General features: G+C 40.5%; 1 protein-coding gene across 3 annotated transcripts; it reads right to left on the bottom strand.

Annotated features, from left to right (window-relative positions):
• Positions 1-326: 326 nt before the first annotated feature.
• Positions 327-18201, bottom strand: papolg (poly(A) polymerase gamma). Of its 3 annotated transcripts, none has more exons than XM_061087034.1 (24): positions 17852-18201; positions 16911-17072; positions 16517-16583; positions 16290-16371; positions 12731-12840; positions 12125-12178; positions 11361-11472; positions 10564-10653; positions 8969-9107; positions 8754-8826; positions 7392-7512; positions 7123-7207; positions 6475-6528; positions 6177-6296; positions 5771-5880; positions 5031-5152; positions 4741-4898; positions 4552-4652; positions 3888-4066; positions 3706-3789; positions 3551-3610; positions 3352-3455; positions 3143-3243; positions 327-2576 (listed from the first exon to the last, which is right to left on the bottom strand). In XM_061087034.1, exons 1-24 carry the CDS (start codon positions 17866-17868, stop codon positions 2401-2403), a joined length of 2481 nt encoding a protein of 826 aa, XP_060943017.1. In that variant the 5' UTR covers positions 17869-18201; the 3' UTR covers positions 327-2400. The 3 variants fall into 3 exon arrangements, with proteins under 3 accessions (XP_060943017.1, XP_060943016.1, XP_060943018.1); XM_061087033.1 differs by having other exon boundaries at positions 16290-16374; XM_061087035.1 differs by lacking the exons at positions 327-2576; positions 3143-3243 and having other exon boundaries at positions 3348-3455; positions 16290-16374.
• Between the last annotated feature and the right edge of the window lie 1738 nt (positions 18202-19939).

Genomic DNA, 19939 nt, shown 5'->3' on the forward strand with positions numbered 1-19939 from the left:
AAATAATTTAAAAAAAGGTATTGTATTTATCTGAGCTGCTGTCTGTAGCACTGTTACTAGATCCTGGACCAGACCAGAGACGAGCAGAAGGGCCCCAGTCAATTAACCAGATCGAAGGTGATCCGACTAATCTGCAGCCTCCACTTAATATACTTGAGTATTAAAAAAAAAGTGAGCAGCTTTTCAACAAGTATCCAGAGCTCTAACCATTTTTCTTTGTGACCCATAAGAGACGTTAAGGGTTAGAGTCCCAACATCATCTCTTCAAATCAAACACATCAATTAAAGCATCATCTTTGTCCTGTGATAAAAATAAGACTCCAGAGTAGTTTTTTTAGGGGTTTAATTGCTGTACGGATTCTTTACAGGAAGTGATAAACACATACAAAAATACATTTTAGAAACAAACATCTAAATGACCTGTTTAGTTAAATGTTTCTGAAGAGCGAAACATGTCTGAAAGAGTGGTGTAGATATCATTCGAAAAAGACCTACCTGCTATGAATGCTATTAAAAAAAAGATCACATGGTACAAATATGCAAATATAAATAAAGTGATAAGAAAACCCCCGGTAATGAAGAATATGTCTTTTGAAAAAAAAAAATGAAAAAACGGAAAGAAAAAAAATCTGATCTCTGTACATTTAGTTCGAGAAACTGATGCTGGAAAAAAAGAGCCTGTGTCCCAACTCTCTACCTGCTCCGATGACAAGGGCGCTTCTTTAGCATCACTTTACACTCTGTTGTATACATATAACCTCTGTGCTGAGGACCAACACAAAGAAACCCAGCTTCAGACCGTAAAGATGGAGGGCCGGGGGCCAATGGCAGGAAAAACGCCGTCTCCTGACCCCCTGCCACTCGCCCCCAGCCGTGGCCCCAGGAGATGCCTTTTAAGAACCTCCACAGGAGGCGCAGAGAGTTAACACCCAAAAAACGAAGGGAATTCCGTCTCTCTCCAACACGTAAACCGCCTATGCATGCACACACCGGCACAATTCATCAAAAAAAGCTTTGAACCAATTTTTCCCCTACAAAGCACCACACAACTCGTTCATGGACGCGGAACACGGAAAATGAACAGGACTTTGCTGCATCTGTACGAAGTGCTGCTAGCAAACAGACCATGGTGAAGCGGTGGTGGTGGGTAAGGTGGTGGGGTGAGAGGGGGGAGGCAAGGGGGGGAGATTTGTTAGTTAGCCTTCCTTATGATCCAGAGGACCATTCTGGGCGGCATGATGTCAATCACAGATACAAAACACAAAACTAACACTCGTTAACGTTTTCACTCACTTTGCGTGAAGCACATATCTGACATCGGGGTTTTAACACACCATGAAAAGTAAGAAGAAAACCCATCAAACTTTACTTCTAACCCGAGACCAACAGCAGGCGTGACAGTGCCATCAGAGCTACTGAGCAGAAGGATCAGCGAAGCGTTCTGATATGGTTCTTCCAATGCTCGGCGCTAATCCCTCGAATGACAGGAAAGCTTCACTTCCAGAAAATGCACAACATTTCCCGTTGTTGTGAGAACGATTTTCTTGCTCTAGCACCTGAGAAGCATCGACGTCACTGGGCATCTATGATCACCTACACACAGCAAGTCCAACACTAACCGGAGGCCCTCTCTGGGTTGTCATGGTAGCCCAAAGAGGCACGGTTGTGATTTCTGTTTTAGGTAAAACACTTGATTAATCCTCCCCCACGACTGTATCCAAACCTATACAATGTTTACAAAAAAATATCCAGGGCTGGAGACACAATTTTTTTTTGGACAAGCAGTAGAGAAAAACAAGAAATTACAATTTTTTAAACTTTTTTTTTCCTTTTTAGATAAAACTACAATAGAATGGTCAAAAGACTTAAGTGATCTTTTGCTTTTTTTTTTTTTTAAGACAAAAAAAGTTATGTACATCAACATTTACTGTACAGGTTTCTGTTTGGGAGAGAAGAGCGAGAGAAAAAAGAAAATCAGCGTACACCAACGTGTGTAGCAAGGGTTGATAACTGTTTGTGGTCGTTTTTAAAATATGTTAACTGAGAGAAAATGGGAAATGAACAGAAGAGCAGCTCGTTTTTAACCACTGAGGGAGAAGACAAGTAAAAAAAACTGTTGCTTTAGATCTCATGTAAAATTTCCCCATAAAGTTGTGTAAGATGCCCTCTGGTGGTGAGTGTGACAGAGGGCGCAGACAACATTTACCAAATCACCAATCCACAAGCAAATCTGTAATCTCTGAAGGTGTGGCGTGAGGTGTCCGTCCTGCTGCTTCACTCTTGAGACTGACCCATCGGAGCGCACTCCCTGTCCCCGTGTGAAGTCATCTCCTTGGTGTTTGCCTGAACTGTAAAGCCCCACCTCTGTGTGTGTGTGAATCCAGTCTGTTGGTGGTCAGTTCAAGCGGTGTGGATTCTGGCCTTCTCTGTTTCTTTCAGCCTCTTGGCCTGCTCCTCCAGGGTGGGGGAGTGGGGTCTCTTGGAGGCTGCACCGTTTAGCGGGTCTGCTCCTCTGCTCACTAATGTCGGGATGGAGCTGCCAACAGGGGGCACCACGTGTTTGGAGGTCACATTTTCTACAGAGAGAAACCAGGAGCAAAAAAACATGGGTCATGTGGACGACTGGTTTTAACAACTGATCGCACTCCTATTGTAATCGCATTTAATTCAGTTCATGACTAATCCTTTTTTAATTAAACAGTAAAGTTCTAAAGTGTGTGCAAAGTTACTCAGATAACACTTGGAGTTGAATCCACTTCCTCTCTAGCAGGTCTGCAGGATACCTAGTTTGGCTTTGGGGAAGTGTAAGCTTAACTCAACAAGCCCTCGTGACAGTTACCCATAATGCCCTTCTCAGCATAAGTTTGCAACGTTGTGGTTATAAAAAATAAAGATTTTATTGGAGCAGCAGTATGGAACTGGTTTGGAAGTGACTGCTGTTTAACATTACAGCTTAATGAGGCATTTCTCAGTCATTATTTTATAATCACTTTTCACTTGTTCTGTTGATAAAGACTATAATAAATACTGCAACATATAAGCAGGTTCCGCCATGAACTAGGTTTAGACCAAGTCTTGTTCTCCAATATTAGAGAAAGATGACTTCAGATACAAAGACTGATGGTTTAAAACAGATACTCACTCGAGCCAATGACAGGAATGGACATGCCCTTCTCTTCCGTGGCAGGGGCAGCGTCGGGGGTGAGGGTGCCCTCAAACATTGGGGGCTTAGGAGGTGTGATGCTGCAGGAAATTGGGAGGTACAAGTACATTTAATTAAGTGGGACAGACAATTAAAAAACTGTTCCACTGGCCTGTTGGTGCAGGAATAAAAAAAAAAAAGATTCTCACTTGTGGCGGTTGAGGGCCAATTTAATTGAATTCTTCACGACACGGCAACTGTTGCTGGCTGGGAGGGGCGAGGAGGCGTCTGGCAGCTCCATGCTGGGAAGTCTCTGCAGTCACAAAGAACAAGGTTGATCAGTCAATAAGTTACTACTTTGAATGTCGGTGTGAGAAAAAGCTGATGGTTGAACAAAGAAGTTGCTACCTGTGTTCTTGAGGTATCAATGGTTGGAATGGCCTTAGCCTTAGATCCAGCAAGTGGAGTCTAATTGTGAGGAGACAACATGTGAGTAAATACATTCATTATCTTTCCGTCTTTACATAAACAGTTTACCAAGGTAGATTGTAGATGACACCTACAGTATCGGCTCCATCTCCATGTACACTGGAGTCAGAGGATGGTGGATATGGCTCCTTGAATATAGAGTCATCAACGGGCACCACCTGCAGGAAAAACCGTGACAGCAGTACATCCCATTTAGTTTAAATTCTAACACATTCATATTGCGTCACCTGTCCTGAACTGGGAACACCCTCCTGACCTCTGTGTCTTTTGGCATCTTGGCCAGGTCCTCTTGTGTAGGCGATGGTGGTCTATTGGCAGGGGCTTCACTGATGGAGTCGTCCAGCCCGTTAGGCTCCTCTTTGGGGCTGCTGGCGGCGGTGGGCTCCACACTGCTGCTGGCTGGTGGGGAGGCAGGCTTCGCTTTACCCGCAGGCTCTTCACAATGAGGAAGACACAGACGGGAAGAAATTAGTTCAGGGTGTGTATTATTCAAATCTCTGGTATACATTTAAAGAACATGAATTAATCCAGTTCTCTAGATTTGTGTTTCTGCAGGTGTCAATAAGTGACATTTAAGAATTTTTAGACCAAAATGCATGAAAAGTAACATCTATGTAAAGTATGACAGATATGAAGGAATACCATTAAATGAACTTTGACATTATTAAATGTATACATAAAAGCTTTTTTCTAGGTCAAAAATTCAGATTTTTACATTTTAGACTGTAAACTTTTTCAGACTCCGTGGAAACCCTGATTTCATATCATGTGTGTACATGGTGGCAGGGATATTGGACTGTAAAGTACCCTAAACATGATATGACCATACAATCGCCAAATATCGAATAAACAACCTACCACAGGAAGAATTTTTTTTTTATATGCAACAATTTCTTTGTAGTAGTCACTGTAAAACTCACTTGAGCCAATGACAGGGATAGACATGCCCTGGTCATCAGCAGCTGCGGCGGCACTGGGTGCTGGAGAGCCTTCCTCAAAAAGCTCCTTGGGAGGGCTGACACTGAAAAAAGGAAGATTCTTGGTAAGCATCAACACAGGATGAGCAGAATAACAGGAAGGGAAAAGCACAAGTCAGAAATAGAACATACCTGTCATCGGTGTCGGATGCAGGTTTGGAGGGTTTTTCGGGTGGGGAGTTGAAGGGAGTCCCTGAGTCTGTGTCTCTGGAGCTGTCCAGGTGACTGCTGTCCAGAGAGATCCGCTTCGAGCTCCCACCGTTAGAGCTGCGGTTCAACTCTGCTATGCTCTGCATGAAGGGGAGAGGGGGGGAAATAAACAAGAGACAATTTAACAAGAGGCAAAATATTGAAGACAAAATCCCTGGTGTATTGAAAAATGATAGTAGATTTGTCCCGACGTGCTGAGGAAGATATCTCACCCTCTTCTTCTTCTGCACCATTTCAGGAGGAAGATACTGATGGAGCTGTTTCTTCTTTACATGTGTGGCTTCAATCTTCATCCCGTCCTTCAGCATGTTGATGTTGTTGGCTTGTCTGTACACTACAGAGAACAACACGGGTCACGTTCACGTTCGCTTAACATTTTTACACGTTACGCCGGGTTCACACCGGACGCGGAAGCGATGCCAAAGCGCAGCGCTAATAATATCACATACTTTTGCTGTTATCAGCCTGCAGTAAAAACGGCATTTAATCATTTTTTCCAAGCGTATACTTACTTGTTGCTCCAACATTAACTGCAACATCGTCCCAACATGTGTCTTTTATGGTGTTGTCTTTATACAACATGTGCTGAGGATCATACAGCTCACTGTACTTCTCCATTTCAGTTATCAATTTAATGTCATCCATTTTCAAGAACCTCACCGCTGTTTGCTCCGTTCAATGTCGGCTGTCGAGGGTAAATTACGTATTCTCCACTCAAGCCTTTGTGGAAAATACGTAGCCCACCCCTCTCTCTTTTTATCTATATGACTGCTTGTGTGGCTGTAGTGGATGGGCAGAGGGGGACATTTAAGGTACAAAGGTTTAACATGGGGGTGGATGGAAGGCATCTGGCTTGTGTGCTAGCCAAATCATCTACTGTGACACCTTGGAACTGGAGCACTTCCTCTTGCTGGGTGACTACGCAAATATTTCTAACGCAAAGAGGACGTACCAGTGTCTGTGAAGGACTGGATGTCGTACGTCAGGTCAATGTTCACACTCTCTGCATTCTCCACTTTCTTGAAGATAATCCCGATGAACCACATGGATACAAAGTCGTTCCTGTTGCAAAAAAACATAAAAGGTTTAAAATTAAAACTTTTATTTACTTTTGTTTATTTCATGCTAATTCCAGACCAAAGTAATAATTATGCTCGTTTTTGCGCCGACAAGTCTAGAAATGAAAACACTGAATATCATGCGTCTGTCTGAAGACCTTTGACAACTATGGAGTTCTGGACTCACTGACTTTCACGAGTAGCATGCGCACACACACAAACACATTTCCTATTCCAGAACTTTCTCTGTGTAAAGTGTGTGCAGCGTGTGTTTGTATGCTTGGAAACAAGTACACTCACTCGTTGCGGTTCTCTTTGGACCCGGGGAAGGACTGTGGGTTGACGTGAGCCAGGGTGATGTACTCGTTCCTCTCCAGGTTTCCAACCAGAACACGGATCTTTGACTCAACCAGACCGATCCTGAGGAAAACATCAGGATGTACACATGAGTGAGATGGAAATGAGTTTGATTCACAGTACTAATGTACGGACAGTTGCACCACTGTGCCAGTCGGCTCAGTGGAAACACACAAATGCATATTGAGCACGATAAGGAATGGAGGTATTGTAGACCTACTAGAAATCCAGTGACACTCACCATTCTAAGTGGTTTTCTTCTGTGGATGCGCTGGCAGCCAGAACTATATAATGCCTGCAGCGAAAAACAGAAAATCAACATTTAAGAAACATTAATCCTGCTCAGGTGTATAGTGAAAACATTCAGTCAGTATTTGATGCAGTACTGCTGTGCTGGCATAAAGATCTTGTGACCCCTTTTCATCTTTACTGGGCTGCAGGATTCATCAATCTCGGCTCACATGTACATCCTTTTGATTGTGCAGTTTGTTGTTACATGGTGGAACAAAAACCATGACCACACCAGTGCTCAGTTGACTCATGATGCTCCAACTGGGGACTATAAGCTCCTACAGAACCTGTCCTAGAACTTAGCTGTGGTAATTGAGGTGCGTGTGTGGGAGGAACTTTCATAAACAAAATGAATCGATCCAACTCTAGCAGCCACAGTCAGGATGAGTCAAATCTGCCGAGTCTTCAAAACGTGAAAACAATGAGCTGGTTGGGAAAAAACAAATAAACTGTTTCTTTCAAAACTGCTAATGTGAGCCAGGCAGCTTCTTTCCACATAGTGTTACTTGATACAGCTCTGCATGTTTTATTTATATATTGATTTGGACGGTAAAAAGTTCCTCCCAGCCATCGTTCATCTGACAAATTCAAAACCTACTTGTATTTTTGGAAGAAGTTGGGTGGCTCAAAGAGTTTAGGCCATTCTGCTTTTCCCTGAAGAATCTCATCTGTGATGCTTAGGCCTGTTCATGAGAAACACATGGAAAAACGTATGTAAGGCATGACCATTCAACATTTCTTAGTGACTGTACCATTATCATCACTGCCTTTGGCTAAAACGTGTTTTAAGAGAACACAAACACATGGTCATTAGGTATGAATTCTATTTTTTTTCCCGTGCCGTTTCACATATGCATGCTGATTTACCGTATTTGAACTCCTCGCTCATGATGGTGCGTGTTGACGTGGACACATTGTACGTGGAGTTCTGCTGGGGATAGGCAGGCGTGATGATGGGCATCAAGTGGTATCTGTCAGACGGGTTGACCTACAAAGACGGCACAGGGGAGCAAGATTGGTTTCACAGCAGGAAATAAGCCTTCATGAGCACTGCCCCCCCAGTGCCACACTCCCAATCCCACCCATGCACTGTACATCCCAATTCAAGTTACTATCTTAAAGTTGCCCTCTTCAAATTAATGCAAAGGAGGAATCAATTCAATATTTTTGAGGTTCCCTCTTTTAAATCATCTGGGCTTACTGATGAAGGCTGCAGTTGATCACCCATATGTAGCTGAACTGCTACTTGGTACTTATAATATGCCGTACCAGCCGTATGTGTGAATGGTCTGCAGTGTTAGTACCAATGGATTCACCCATTGTATTTTAATGTCATACTGTATAACTAATACATGTTCACATTGAGCCTCAACAAATTATGAAAAAACCTGTATACAGACAGATCACTTACATATTAAAAATGTCTTTCTTTTAGTATATTTATGTGGAATATGTCTCACAGTACATAGTATAAACATAGAGGGGAAAAAATAAAAGGTCTTTATAATTTTCTGCCCAATAGACAGTGATAGTTGGCTCTACTGTGACTCAACGGAAATGACAACAATAGAAAATTAAAATGTGTTTATTGCTGAAGGGACACAACAAACATGACACAGCAATTTTTAATGACCAGAATCGTTTTCAGTTTATGCAATAGACAAATTGGTTTGGGTAAATTTGATATTAAAACAAAGTCAAAACATATATAAAGGAGAGTCCGACTAGGAGCACATTAAATAAGATTTAATGACATAAAGAGGGTTTAGGGAAAAGTCAAGAAGACACAAGAAGAGCAAGCTCTTAACAAGTATTTACTGCAGTGCACACAGTACTATTATTAACCTGTCCACACAGGTGTTTGACTGTTTTAACGATTGGACTAATGCATTTTAACTGAAGGGATGTGTCTGTCTGGGAAGTCTTCCTAGCCCGAGTTGCTCTGGGGAAGCGTCCTCCGAGCAGACTTAAGAGCATTGGAACTCATGAAGGGGGGGAACCCGATTAATGTCGTGGTCACATGAGGACAGAGGAATAAGGAGAGATGAAATAAGAGACAATACATGTAGCTGTACTCATTTCTGTTGAGCCAACTTTGAAAAAGAATAAACAAACCTTTAACAATTTAGCAGATACTACTGTATTACCTGTGTCTTGTAGAAATTACACATAACAGGGGCATAGCAACATTTTAAAGATGTGGAAATGCATCACTTATGTCATACTCACTCTGGGATCCCACACCGGTAAATTCAGATTACTGTCCTCAGGCTGTTTCAGCAGAACAGGATTTGGCCACTCCCTGCAGAATGGAAATCACAAATGTAGTAAATAAATTTGAATTTTGAATTCCAGCACCTGTGACTGCAAAAGGATGTGCAATACTGCCATCAAGTGGCACAGGAAAAAAATAAAGAGATATTTGTAAAGAGCCACATTCTCACCATTTTGAGAAAACCAAGAAGAACTTGTGCACGAGCGTGGCGGCTACAGCGTTAGGGTAGAGCTGACAGGTCCTGGCCACCAGCATGGCCCACGAAACTCCACCCAGAAACCCCAACATGTTGGAGTAGATCCCACGACCTACAGTCACATGACAGATCACGACAAGCCTATGGTTTCAACCTATCATGCTGGAGTAAATGTAGATTCTCTATAAGCACTTTCACTGTACAATTCTAACTGACACCAGATCTCTTGGGAAAGTAAAGGCTCGATTTACAGGACAAAGGAAAGTGAGTATCATTAAGAAACCATAACAGGAAAATGATGGTGCATTTTTTTAATCTGCCTTTCCTTTTGTAAAAGAAATGGCTCACGCTGGAACAACTAGTGTAACTGTGGAAACTTGACTCGGTAAAAGCAGACTCTTGTTTTTGGAGGAGGCAGAGATAGTGAAAACGGGGACTGAAAAATAACAACAAAAGAAAACAAGTATCTCCCAGTGAAAAAGCAGTGTCATACAAGTAGAAGACACAGACATTTCAAGAGGATTTGTTGTGAGAAGAGCTGATGCTGGTGTCTGTGTGTTGTAAAGAAAATCCTGTGCTCTCTGTAGCAGAATTAATACGTCACTTCCTGCCTGTTGAGGAATTTCTGACCATCCTCACACATTACTGTAGATGCCACTATATATTATGTATATAATATTATATCTTTACAGGAGAAAAGTGCCTGTCTAATTCCATACACACTCCCTTCTCTCCAAGCAGTACACCAAGGTCAGGTCATTGATAAAAGACCAAACAACAGCACATTGAGTCTATGCTTAGCGACTTTCATATCTAGCTCAGACGTAAGGACAATATGCGATTTAGGAATGCATACTTCAGACTAAACTATCCAATAGGATGCAAACACCTACATGTGACAGAATTACAGCAATTCTAGCCATTCATGGATGTGCTGTTGGAATGGTGATGCACGTAGAGGAAGATATATGGGGATTTTGTGGGAGACATCTTCAGACTTTGTTTATATTGTTTCACTTTCTGGTCTACTTGATGCGTCAAGTCTACAGTAAAATATTCTGCATAAGACATCAGCTGCTGCTTGAGTTCTCCTTTCACCAGCTTCCAGAAATATTCCTTAACACTGCCTCTGTCTGCTGCACCACCTCTCGTCTGACTAATGCAGCGGATTTGTTGCTGTTGTGAATGCGCCTGTGCAGAAAACCTCCCAATGTGTTGTTCGTGTCTAAAAGGCAAACCCTGGGTAAACTCTAGGCCCAATTCTCCAGAGTTTCCGCAAGTCATGTCAGAAAACATCTATACAGAGTATAATGAAGATAATGGATCCATCATGAATTGAAATAATGGGGTTATCCAAATATGAAATAAGTGATGTTTTCAAAAATACACTGAAATCAGAACACCTGGAGAAGGTTAAGATACATGTGGAAGTCTTTTTTTAGGGCATTTACATTTTAAGTTGTAACAACTGTTTATGATGGGTTGAAAAGGACTCTTGGATGAAATAACATGCAGTTAAAGTAGAAAAGAAGTTGTGATGGTATCTGAAATGTTTTGAGTTCACTTACGTTTCGCCCACAGTTTGATGGCTCTCAATGTCAGCCTGAAGTTTTCTTTGTTTGGCACCAGGTACAAAATTTCATCTGTCACTCTACAGCCTGGAATTACACAGAATAAGGATGTCGGGATTAACCGATTTTACCAGAACCATGGTTTCAAAACCATAAGAAATCAAAAAACTACGATATGGTGTCCAGCCTCTCGGGAGGGTCACGTTTTGTGTTTGTGTGTGCGAGCCACTGAAAAGTTAGTTGATTAGAGGGAACTGCTTGAACAGCCTTATTTCCATCAACGCTGGCCTTTCGGTTCCTGACCAGCTCCAGCTGACAAGCTGACACAAACACAGGTTCGACTATAAAAACTAACTGGAAATAATAGTTGATGATAATAAATATTTAAGTTCATTAGGTATAATATTAGCTATATATTGCTTGTTGTGTGTCTTTATCCTTCTAAACTATCGATAATCGTGAAACCTTGATATTTCCTCTGAATATAATCGTGACACCCAAGTTATGTATCGTGACTTCCATAAAACAAAACATCATAAATCTCAAACAAGCATCACACCAGTGTTTCCCAAACATTCATTTATTTGTGGCAACCCACACTTTAGTTTTTTAACAGTTCAAATGGGTAAAATATTTTTTCATTTTCATTTCATTAAAACGGTACATTAAAATGTGCGTGTTAATTCACAATTTGATATGGTTCAAGTTTCAGATTCAGTCATACCTGCCAAATGTGGTGTATAACAAACAATTATTGTACTTATGTACACGTTCACTGTGGAAAAGAAACGTACCATTAAGGCTGCGAATACACCTAATGTCCAAGTTTCTCAGGATGGAGTCTCCTCTTAGGTCTAGGTTGTCTGGAATGGACTGCAAGGCCAGTCTGGCAAACAGCAGGTCAATCTGCTCAGACGGAGACAGAAAGTAGGTTTGTAGACGGTTCAAGATATTAATCTTATAAACTACTTTAGACAAGGAAGAGACACATTGGAAGAGCAGTCATGGTGATGTTCCTCTCTATCACATCATTAGATATCTTTTGTTCTTTCTTGGGGTTTTCACAGATCTTGAATTCATACTGGGCACCAACCTGTGTCCTATATTTCCTAAATTTGTCCGAAAAAACTGTTATATTTATTTAAATGTATCTAAACCATTATTCTTTACAAGGCTTCTGTAGTAGACAATATTTCAAGATCATTTCACCAGATACTGAAAACAGTGCCTATAAAATCAAAATGAATATCATGTCATTAATGAGTAGTCTGCGTGTAGTATATCAATGTAGTCCTAGGTCAGGGCCAAGTAACTGAGGACTTATGTTAACCAGATTCATATAAAAAGGTCCCTGTAACCTTTGACAACTGAAACATAATCACTCTCTTTCAGTCCAGGTCACAACTGATCAAAAGTGGAAGAAATTCCTTCGAGCAGGCTTGAGATATCAGGAGGCCAAAATATATATTTTAAAGCAACTGTGACCTTGATCTCTGCTGAGATATCATGTTCAGAGGAATGGGACGGACAGACGTGAAAACTTAACTCAGTAACTTACCTCTATTCCATCAAATTTGAACTTTATCACTGGTACAAAAGCATCCTCGACAGCCTTAAGAAAAAGAGACAGACATCAAAAACAAATCTTGGACAAGACAGTAATATGGCAGACTGACATTATCCATGATAATGAATAAAAACAATTTACAGTGGAACTTTATTATTCATTTAACATCAAAATAATGTTGGATGTGACTTTGGAGATTGTGTCTTCAAGAGTCAACCATATAACTCCAGAGTCGCAACCACATGTAATCTAATCTCCTGGGTGTTACTGCAGTCACTATACAACTCTGGTGATGTTCTTTCTTAATTCTATATGTAATCAAAGTTAGACTCAACCATACAGACATAATAATAAATGCTACATATAATTGTTAATTCACAGGAGTGAACGAGAGAGCATGGCTTTCTCCCCTGAGAACAGTGATGTAAGTGATGTCATCCTCTACACTGAAACTTTTGAATTTACATGATCACAACTTTAATGTCCAAACATTGCCGTTACTCTCTAAATTAATTAAGGGAACATTGAAGCCTGCAGGTACATTGGTTTGTTGCCTTGTGCTATAATGACAATTGTTGAGAAATGGACCAGACTTACCCTCAAGTCTTTGATTTCTTCATGCTGTTTCAATTTCTCAAAAAAAGACTGGAAAAAGTCAGTTCTCTCTACATTACGTGGAGCCACACACAAGGCATCAATATCAGCTCCTGTAAGAGACAGTAACGTTTATCAGTATAATCTGTGTTGCTCAGTAGGTTGATGACTTCAATAACAATCTGAAAAGTAGACTAAGCAAGGCGGCGACATTCAAGGTCAAAGATTGTGCAAGTATACAACATTTGGCATTTAACAAGTAGAGCCGTTAAAAGAAAGCACAGAAATTTTAGTGTTTGACAAAGATCGATCAGATTCATCCCCCGCCAGCTTTAGACAGTCTCACCCAATGAACTGACAAGACACACAAACAAGGCCTGGGTTTTCTCAACACGGATGATTTCTGGTAAACTCTGTAAAAAGGCAGGCAAAAGTGAAGAGGTGACTGTAAATCTTCCTTCTGTTGCCCTGACATGTCCATGCCTCCAAACATATTTTAAACTAAGCTTCAGCAGACAATAAATCAAATGAGTCTTGAATTATATACGATGTCTTCTAAATCAATTTAAAGACAAATTGACATTATGAAATACAAAGTATTGGTCTTCAGTATTTTGCATCGGATATATTTTTACTCTGGAATAAATAGGAAATTATGAAATGTTAAACACATGGTCAAGTTGCTCAATTTGGAAAGGCAGATTAATTAGGGCCCGAGCACTGACAGCCACTGACAGTGAGACCCTATTTAAATTGTAAGGATTATTATAATAATTTTTTCAGGCAAATTAATTGGCTTCTTGAGGGTTTTAACACGCTCAAATTCTTACCAAAATTAGGAAGTGGTTATAATGTACGTATTCTGGAGGAATTTTCAATGGGCGTGGCAAAATGGCTCAACCTTGCCCCCCGAGACCCCTGGAACGCATTCACATTGACCAATCTTCACAAAAATGTATACACAGGTGACCACCAAACAAAAACGTCTATAGGTGCAATTGGAAAAGCGCAACAGGAAGTCTGCTATTTTGCATTTAGTGGCCATTTTCCACATTTTTACTTTGAGGTACTTGTACCAGGGCTTTCATCAGATCGACTTCAAATTGAGACGAGTGTCATCAGAACAAGACGGAGATACAAACTAACGCAAAGAAAGATTTTTCGCCACACGGTGTGACCATGGCGTGGCGTCAAAGTTTGATTACACGCCATTAAAAAACAAGGTTCTGTATCTCTTACATACATGGACCATGAATCATTTGATGCTGAGCCATAAACAAACAACTCCACTCCTGCAGTGACAGCGGTGGTAGATCAAAGGAATATTTGATGACTTGCAAAGGTGACGTCTCTCTCTCTCCCTCTCTCAGAATTGGGACATTTCCTCAAACCTTGTAAACATTGAGGTACGGCTTAGGTTCATCCTTCGCCAAAGGAGATGATGTTGTCATAACTCCACTGTGCATTGTCCTATGATCACCAAACTTCTCTCTCATGATCAGAGTCCAGCCCTGAACAGCTCTACGTGTCAATATTTCCTAAGTCATTATTTATTTTTTTCAGGCAAAATGCACGCAACACTTCAAAATGCAGGTGCTCGGGCCCACTCAGTGCTGCTTTGAGGTCCTAGAAATTTCAGAAATTGTATTTTATAGTTGTTACTTTCCAGGGCTGAGCAATCCTGGTTACTTTTGAAACTTTATGAATGCATACAATGACTCTTTATCATACTATATTGTTATGTCCACTTCAACCTGCTACAGTTGCAAAGTGGCTCTTCTTCACAATAGAAGGTTGTGCATGTTGTGTTAGTGGAGACATCTGTCCATAACAATAATATATTATTTGTATAGCGCCAAATCACAACATACGTTATCTAAAAGGCATAACATGGTAAGGTTGAGACCCTATTATGCCTGAACAACATTAAAACTACTCAATATCTTTTTTTATCTTTGGCAGAATTCAAAAACTGCATCACAGCATAGTTATTATCAGTGACCTGTTTTTCTGTTTCTGTTTATAGCGAACTCAATGAATATGAAATAATGATTTTACTGCATCCTATAGAAATAACGTGTTAACCAGCATAAGGGCTTCATGAAGAGAATCAAATAAAAATTGATAAATGGGAAAATGTGATTTCTTTAATTGTGTTTAAACGCCTGTTCTTGATCTCCAGTGAGAAGTTTGCAATGCTTTACAGCACTACTTCACACACCCTACTATAAGTTTATTAAAGCTGCACTGAATTCCAGATAATCTCTTTACATTCCCTGGAGGGGCTTTATGTGAGAGTACAAATGTCCAAGTAAGAGCCTCTGGAGGTTCTCCGGCCAGCTCCTAGTAAAAACGCAAGAAATCTATTCTTAATGACGTTAATGAAGGCTAAGCAAAAATTTTAAGGAATTCAATTATCCCAGGATGAAAAAGCTCTGCAATACATGTAGAGAACACCCACTAAAATGTCAAATGTTTTGGTGATAAGGGCCGATGCCAAAAACATGTGATCTGTGATAGCAGAATACATTTGTTCGCCCTGCCTCTTGCATTCTGGGCCCTCCTGAACACTTTGGAGATTTCCATAATGTTGTGAATGTGTCTGAGTGGACAATTTCAAGCAATTTTTTATACGTGAAAGGCAAACCCCAGAGAAAGTCCAAACCCGATTGTGTGGACATTCTCTAGAGTTCATGTCTGAAAACAGCTTAGGCAAAGTTTAAAATTAAATTCAGGATCAGCAGGTAGCCAGTATTGTTGGGAATTTCATATTTTTGTCATTAAAAATCTCTGATGCGCACATCACTTAAAACAGCAGCAAAGAGTTCAGGTGTGGTGTATCTGTGAAACACAACTGAAATTGCCTCAGTTCATTATGTTGGCCTACACATGTTGTATCAACAGATATAATACATTGAAACATCAGCAGCTTTTCTTTTGTTTACTGTAACTCTGCAGTTCACAACCTTCACAGTTGTGAGATAAATAGGTTCAAACATTTTAATGGAACACAGGTAATTTCACACCTGATTTATCAAAAAGTGCAACTGGCTACAATAAACAAAGCATCTGAAACTGATGAGGGGTTATATAGCTGAAGTAAATATCAATCATCTTGATAGCTAAACATCTAGATTTAAAATTATTTCAAGTTTTTAACTCATGTGTTGCGTTTGTTATTTGAAGTTAGGTGTTAAGCAGGCCCACTTTCACACCAATGCCTTCAGCCTATAGTGAGCCAGTGTTGCCGCTGCTTTCAAACCCTCAAAATGCCCTTTTCAGAAACACTCAATAGCAGATGAATATGACAATGCCAGCCTCGTGCTTTAGTGTGGTCAGAGTGAACTGAGCAGATCAAAAACAACGATTCACGCCTGCTTAGACAGGGTCAAATGCAGTGTGGCATTTATGTCCCATTCCATCCGTCTCTCTTAGCTCCGTTTAAAAAGGTCAATATAACAAAGTTTAGCGGTTTTTCAACAATTTACAGGTATTGAATAGGGATTCGGATTGTTGTCCATTGAAAAAAGTAATTTCACATTTAAATAAAAACTACACGTACCTTTTGTATGTACTCCAAGACGGTACGAGCCGAATGTAAATATCTTGCCTCCAACACAGCCAGGGGCTGATGGCAGAAGAAGCTGCTGAAGAGAGTAGCATATACAATGAAATCAGTGTTTGTGTTGTCTGTTTTAACAGTCTCTGATTGAACAGTCGCCACTGATGACTCCACAATTTAACATATACCACAAATTAAATATGAAATACCGACATAACAGCACTTACCTTTGATTCACTGATCTCTGAGATCCATTCTTTAACAAAGTTATTCAACTTCCCAAGAACTGCAAGTCTGGAAGGAAATACAATTATTAGCAGGTGCTTCTTTTACAATCCACGCCTTTAATTTATCAGACAGTGACACTGCAAATATTCTCAATAACCAATTCAGCTGTCTCAAATGTCAAAACATTAAGGAATATACATTTAATTACAACATTGGCATGTATGTGTATATTAGAACCCGGCGGAACACAGCAGGGTGACAATAAATACAATATATGCTACTGTGAATAATTTTGCTGAGACTGTGCATCCCTTTCATGTGTAGTTGCACCTGCAGCAAAGAGCTCCATAGTCGAAGTCAAGTACACAATTTAAAACATGAACACTTCCTCACCTATGGTTCAACTCCTCTTCATCTTCAAATACCCCAAAAGGTTTCATAGCATCGCAGAGTTTCTTGGTGTACTGGTGGTCGATATCCCGTGGAGGAGCCAGGCTAATGGCAGAGGTGATGCCATAGTGTTTCTGAGGCTGCTGCTGCCCACCAGGCATGGTGCTGCGAGGGAACATGGAAACACACGAAATGAAGTCTACTACACAAAGATACTTGACGCTCCTACGGTGACCGACTCGTCTCTCGGTTTCATTCAGTCACACAGTGGTGAAACAGATGAGAAATTACCATTATTTACCCAAGTTGTTGCTAAGGTGGAATGTGGACGATTGTCAGTGTTTGGTAGTTTATGTTCCTCCCATTCCAATTGCCGCGTAACCATGTGTAAACACGAAGCTACACGACATCACAGCAACGTGCTTATATTACTGAAACAACTATCTTAACACAACAATCTAAACACTGACTGTGTGGAAAACCAAACCCGAAACACACATTCACCATGGAATGTACTGACGTGTTTGATATGTGTCCCTGTTCAACCTCGGCTGGTGGCGAGAACATGTTAGCCGAGAAGCTACAAACAGGCTGGAAGAAGCGCTAACAAACTAGCTAGTTTAGCTTGTTAGCACACGCTAGCTAGCCGCTACGGAAGAAATGGTGAAACCAGTGACTCGCATTCCGACCAAAGCGACTTCGCAGTTGACGTTTATCAAAAGGCAATAGACCACCCGTTAATTCGTTCGTTTTGTTGGGTGCATTTATAGAACAGCTACCCAGCGGGAAAACGGGCGAGCTAGCCCACCAACGGCGGCTGGAGGCCTTGTTTGGTTGTTGTGACAGTTGGCTAGCATTAGCATTTAGCCTATTCTTCAGGACTCTCTAAAAAAACGCGAACAACATGGTCGATGAGTGGAGAATGTGCCACATGCGGGACTTACCTCGACACCTCTTTCATGACACACTACGAAGCCGTCCCCGTTTCCAGCTGTGGACCCGTGGAAAACCTGGAGAGGCAGCAAGTGGAAATGAAAACAGCCTCGACCTGATTACAACAATGGTCACTTTCCAGAGAGCGTTCAAACCTTCCCACTGAACCGGAATCACTTCTTATAAGAAGAAACCCGACATAACCCTGGAAGAATATTCATTTCCAACTCCGCCGCAGAGCTCACAGGGTTTTTTTATCAGCTAAACATAAGTTGAACTGCTGTTACGACTTTTTTAATTATTCAAAACTACAAATGTTACAGCGCTTTTTTTCTAGTCGGGGATACGTCTGCGTGCTGCGCGCCCGGCATCCACCAACAGGGGGCGCGTCGTCATCACACAGGCCACACGTCACATGACCGGAGAGGAGGCCTTGGGGCCATAGACATATATAAGGCTATAGATGCCTCGGCCAATGGAATCGAATTTTCAACCGATTTTGAAACTGTTTGGTTTGTTATAAACGTCAGAGATGTAGTTATGACACTGCATAAATTATTAAATTGTTTAGAAAAATAACATAATTATTCATAAGTATGCAGTGTCATAGCTACATCTCTGACGTTTATAACAAACCAAACAGTTTAAAAATCGGTTGAAAATTGCGTACTTTTTAAATAACCATTACTTGCTCAATTTTCAACCGATTTTTAAACTGTTTGGTTTGTTATAAACGTCAGAGATGTAGCTATGACACTGCATACATTATTGAATTGTTTAGAAAAATAACATAATTATTCATAAGTATGCAGTGTCATAGCTACATCTCTGACGTTTATAACAAACCTAACAGTTTAAAAATCGGTTGAAAATTGAGCAAGTTGTGGTTATTTAAAAAGTACGCACCACTACAACACAATGTTATGGGTGAGCGAGCCGCCCTCAGCAAGATGGCCGCCATGTGGTGACGTTCGACTCTGTTGGCCGGCAACGCGGCCGAGACATCTAGTGTTTATATATGATATCTATGCTTTGGGCTGCCTGAGCGCAGCAAAGAATAGCCGATGCTAGCTACATTAGCACACACAGATAGGTGCTGCATGGCGGACTCACACACGGTTAGTCTGTGGCAGGAAAACACTACACACATCAACACATTATCCACCCACTAGTTTCTTCATGAAGGCACACTCCTTTTAGAGGTGGGGAGTTGACCTGAGCTATTACTGGCTATTTGTTGTTAGCATGTGACGACACAGGAGACAACAGCACATTTCAAACTGCAGAGCTCCAGCTGCCCCCCCAAAACTCTTGAACCAAGTAAAGTGTGCGGCCATCACTACAGGTATATTTATGAATCGATACTGTAAAAGTGGTTCTTGTTAAAGAATGCAATAAAATAACAAGCTGCATTTGTGACATAGTGACATACATTACTTTGAGAATGCAAAGATGTTAATCATATGCTCATGGCTGTGTACAAATATATGCCAAAAAGCCTTTAACCCTTTGATACACAAGCTATTCAAAACCCTTGTAAGGCACAACATGGGTCAAAAATGACCCGTATTGACCTACAATGTTATTTCATGCACAGCTGAGTGTTTCTTTGCTATATTTTTGGAAATCAATTTATTTCATCATTTAATATTCAAAGTATTCATTAAATATCTTGTTTTTGATTACCACAAATCATTGTTTTTATTTGATCTTTCTCAATGTATGAACTAAAATATTTTTTGTATTTTTACATCAAGTTTACATACATGGGTCAAAAATGACCCATGGAAGGGTAGTGATACATTTCACATGTGAATTCATGCATGGCTGTGCTTCTTTGCTATATCTTTTAAAATCTATTGATTTAATAATTTAATATTACAATGTATTCATTAAAATATCTTGTTTTTGATTACCACAAATCATTATTTTCATTTTCTCTGTCTTAATTTTGTAACTAAAATAGGTTTTGTATTACTACATCAAGTTTGCACTCATGGGTCATTTTTGACCCATGTGTGCAAGTTAGAATTTGATAGGAACATTTGATTTGTAAATGTTTGTAGTTAGGAACATGTTTAATGTGGACAACTTTTCAC

Source organism: Limanda limanda, chromosome 15 (assembly GCF_963576545.1).
Source record: "Limanda limanda chromosome 15, fLimLim1.1, whole genome shotgun sequence".
Taxonomy (NCBI): Eukaryota; Metazoa; Chordata; class Actinopteri; order Pleuronectiformes; family Pleuronectidae; genus Limanda; species Limanda limanda.

Excerpts from the sequence above, each read along its gene's own strand:
- papolg (XM_061087033.1), bottom strand. Across the intron at positions 16,375-16,516 it reads CAGAGATCAGTGAATCAAAG|CAGCTTCTTCTGCCATCAGC; the intron begins GTAAGTGCTGTT and ends TACTCTCTTCAG. Across the intron at positions 7,513-8,753 it reads TACCGGTGTGGGATCCCAGA|GTCAACCCGTCTGACAGATA; the intron begins GTGAGTATGACA and ends CCGTCTTTGTAG.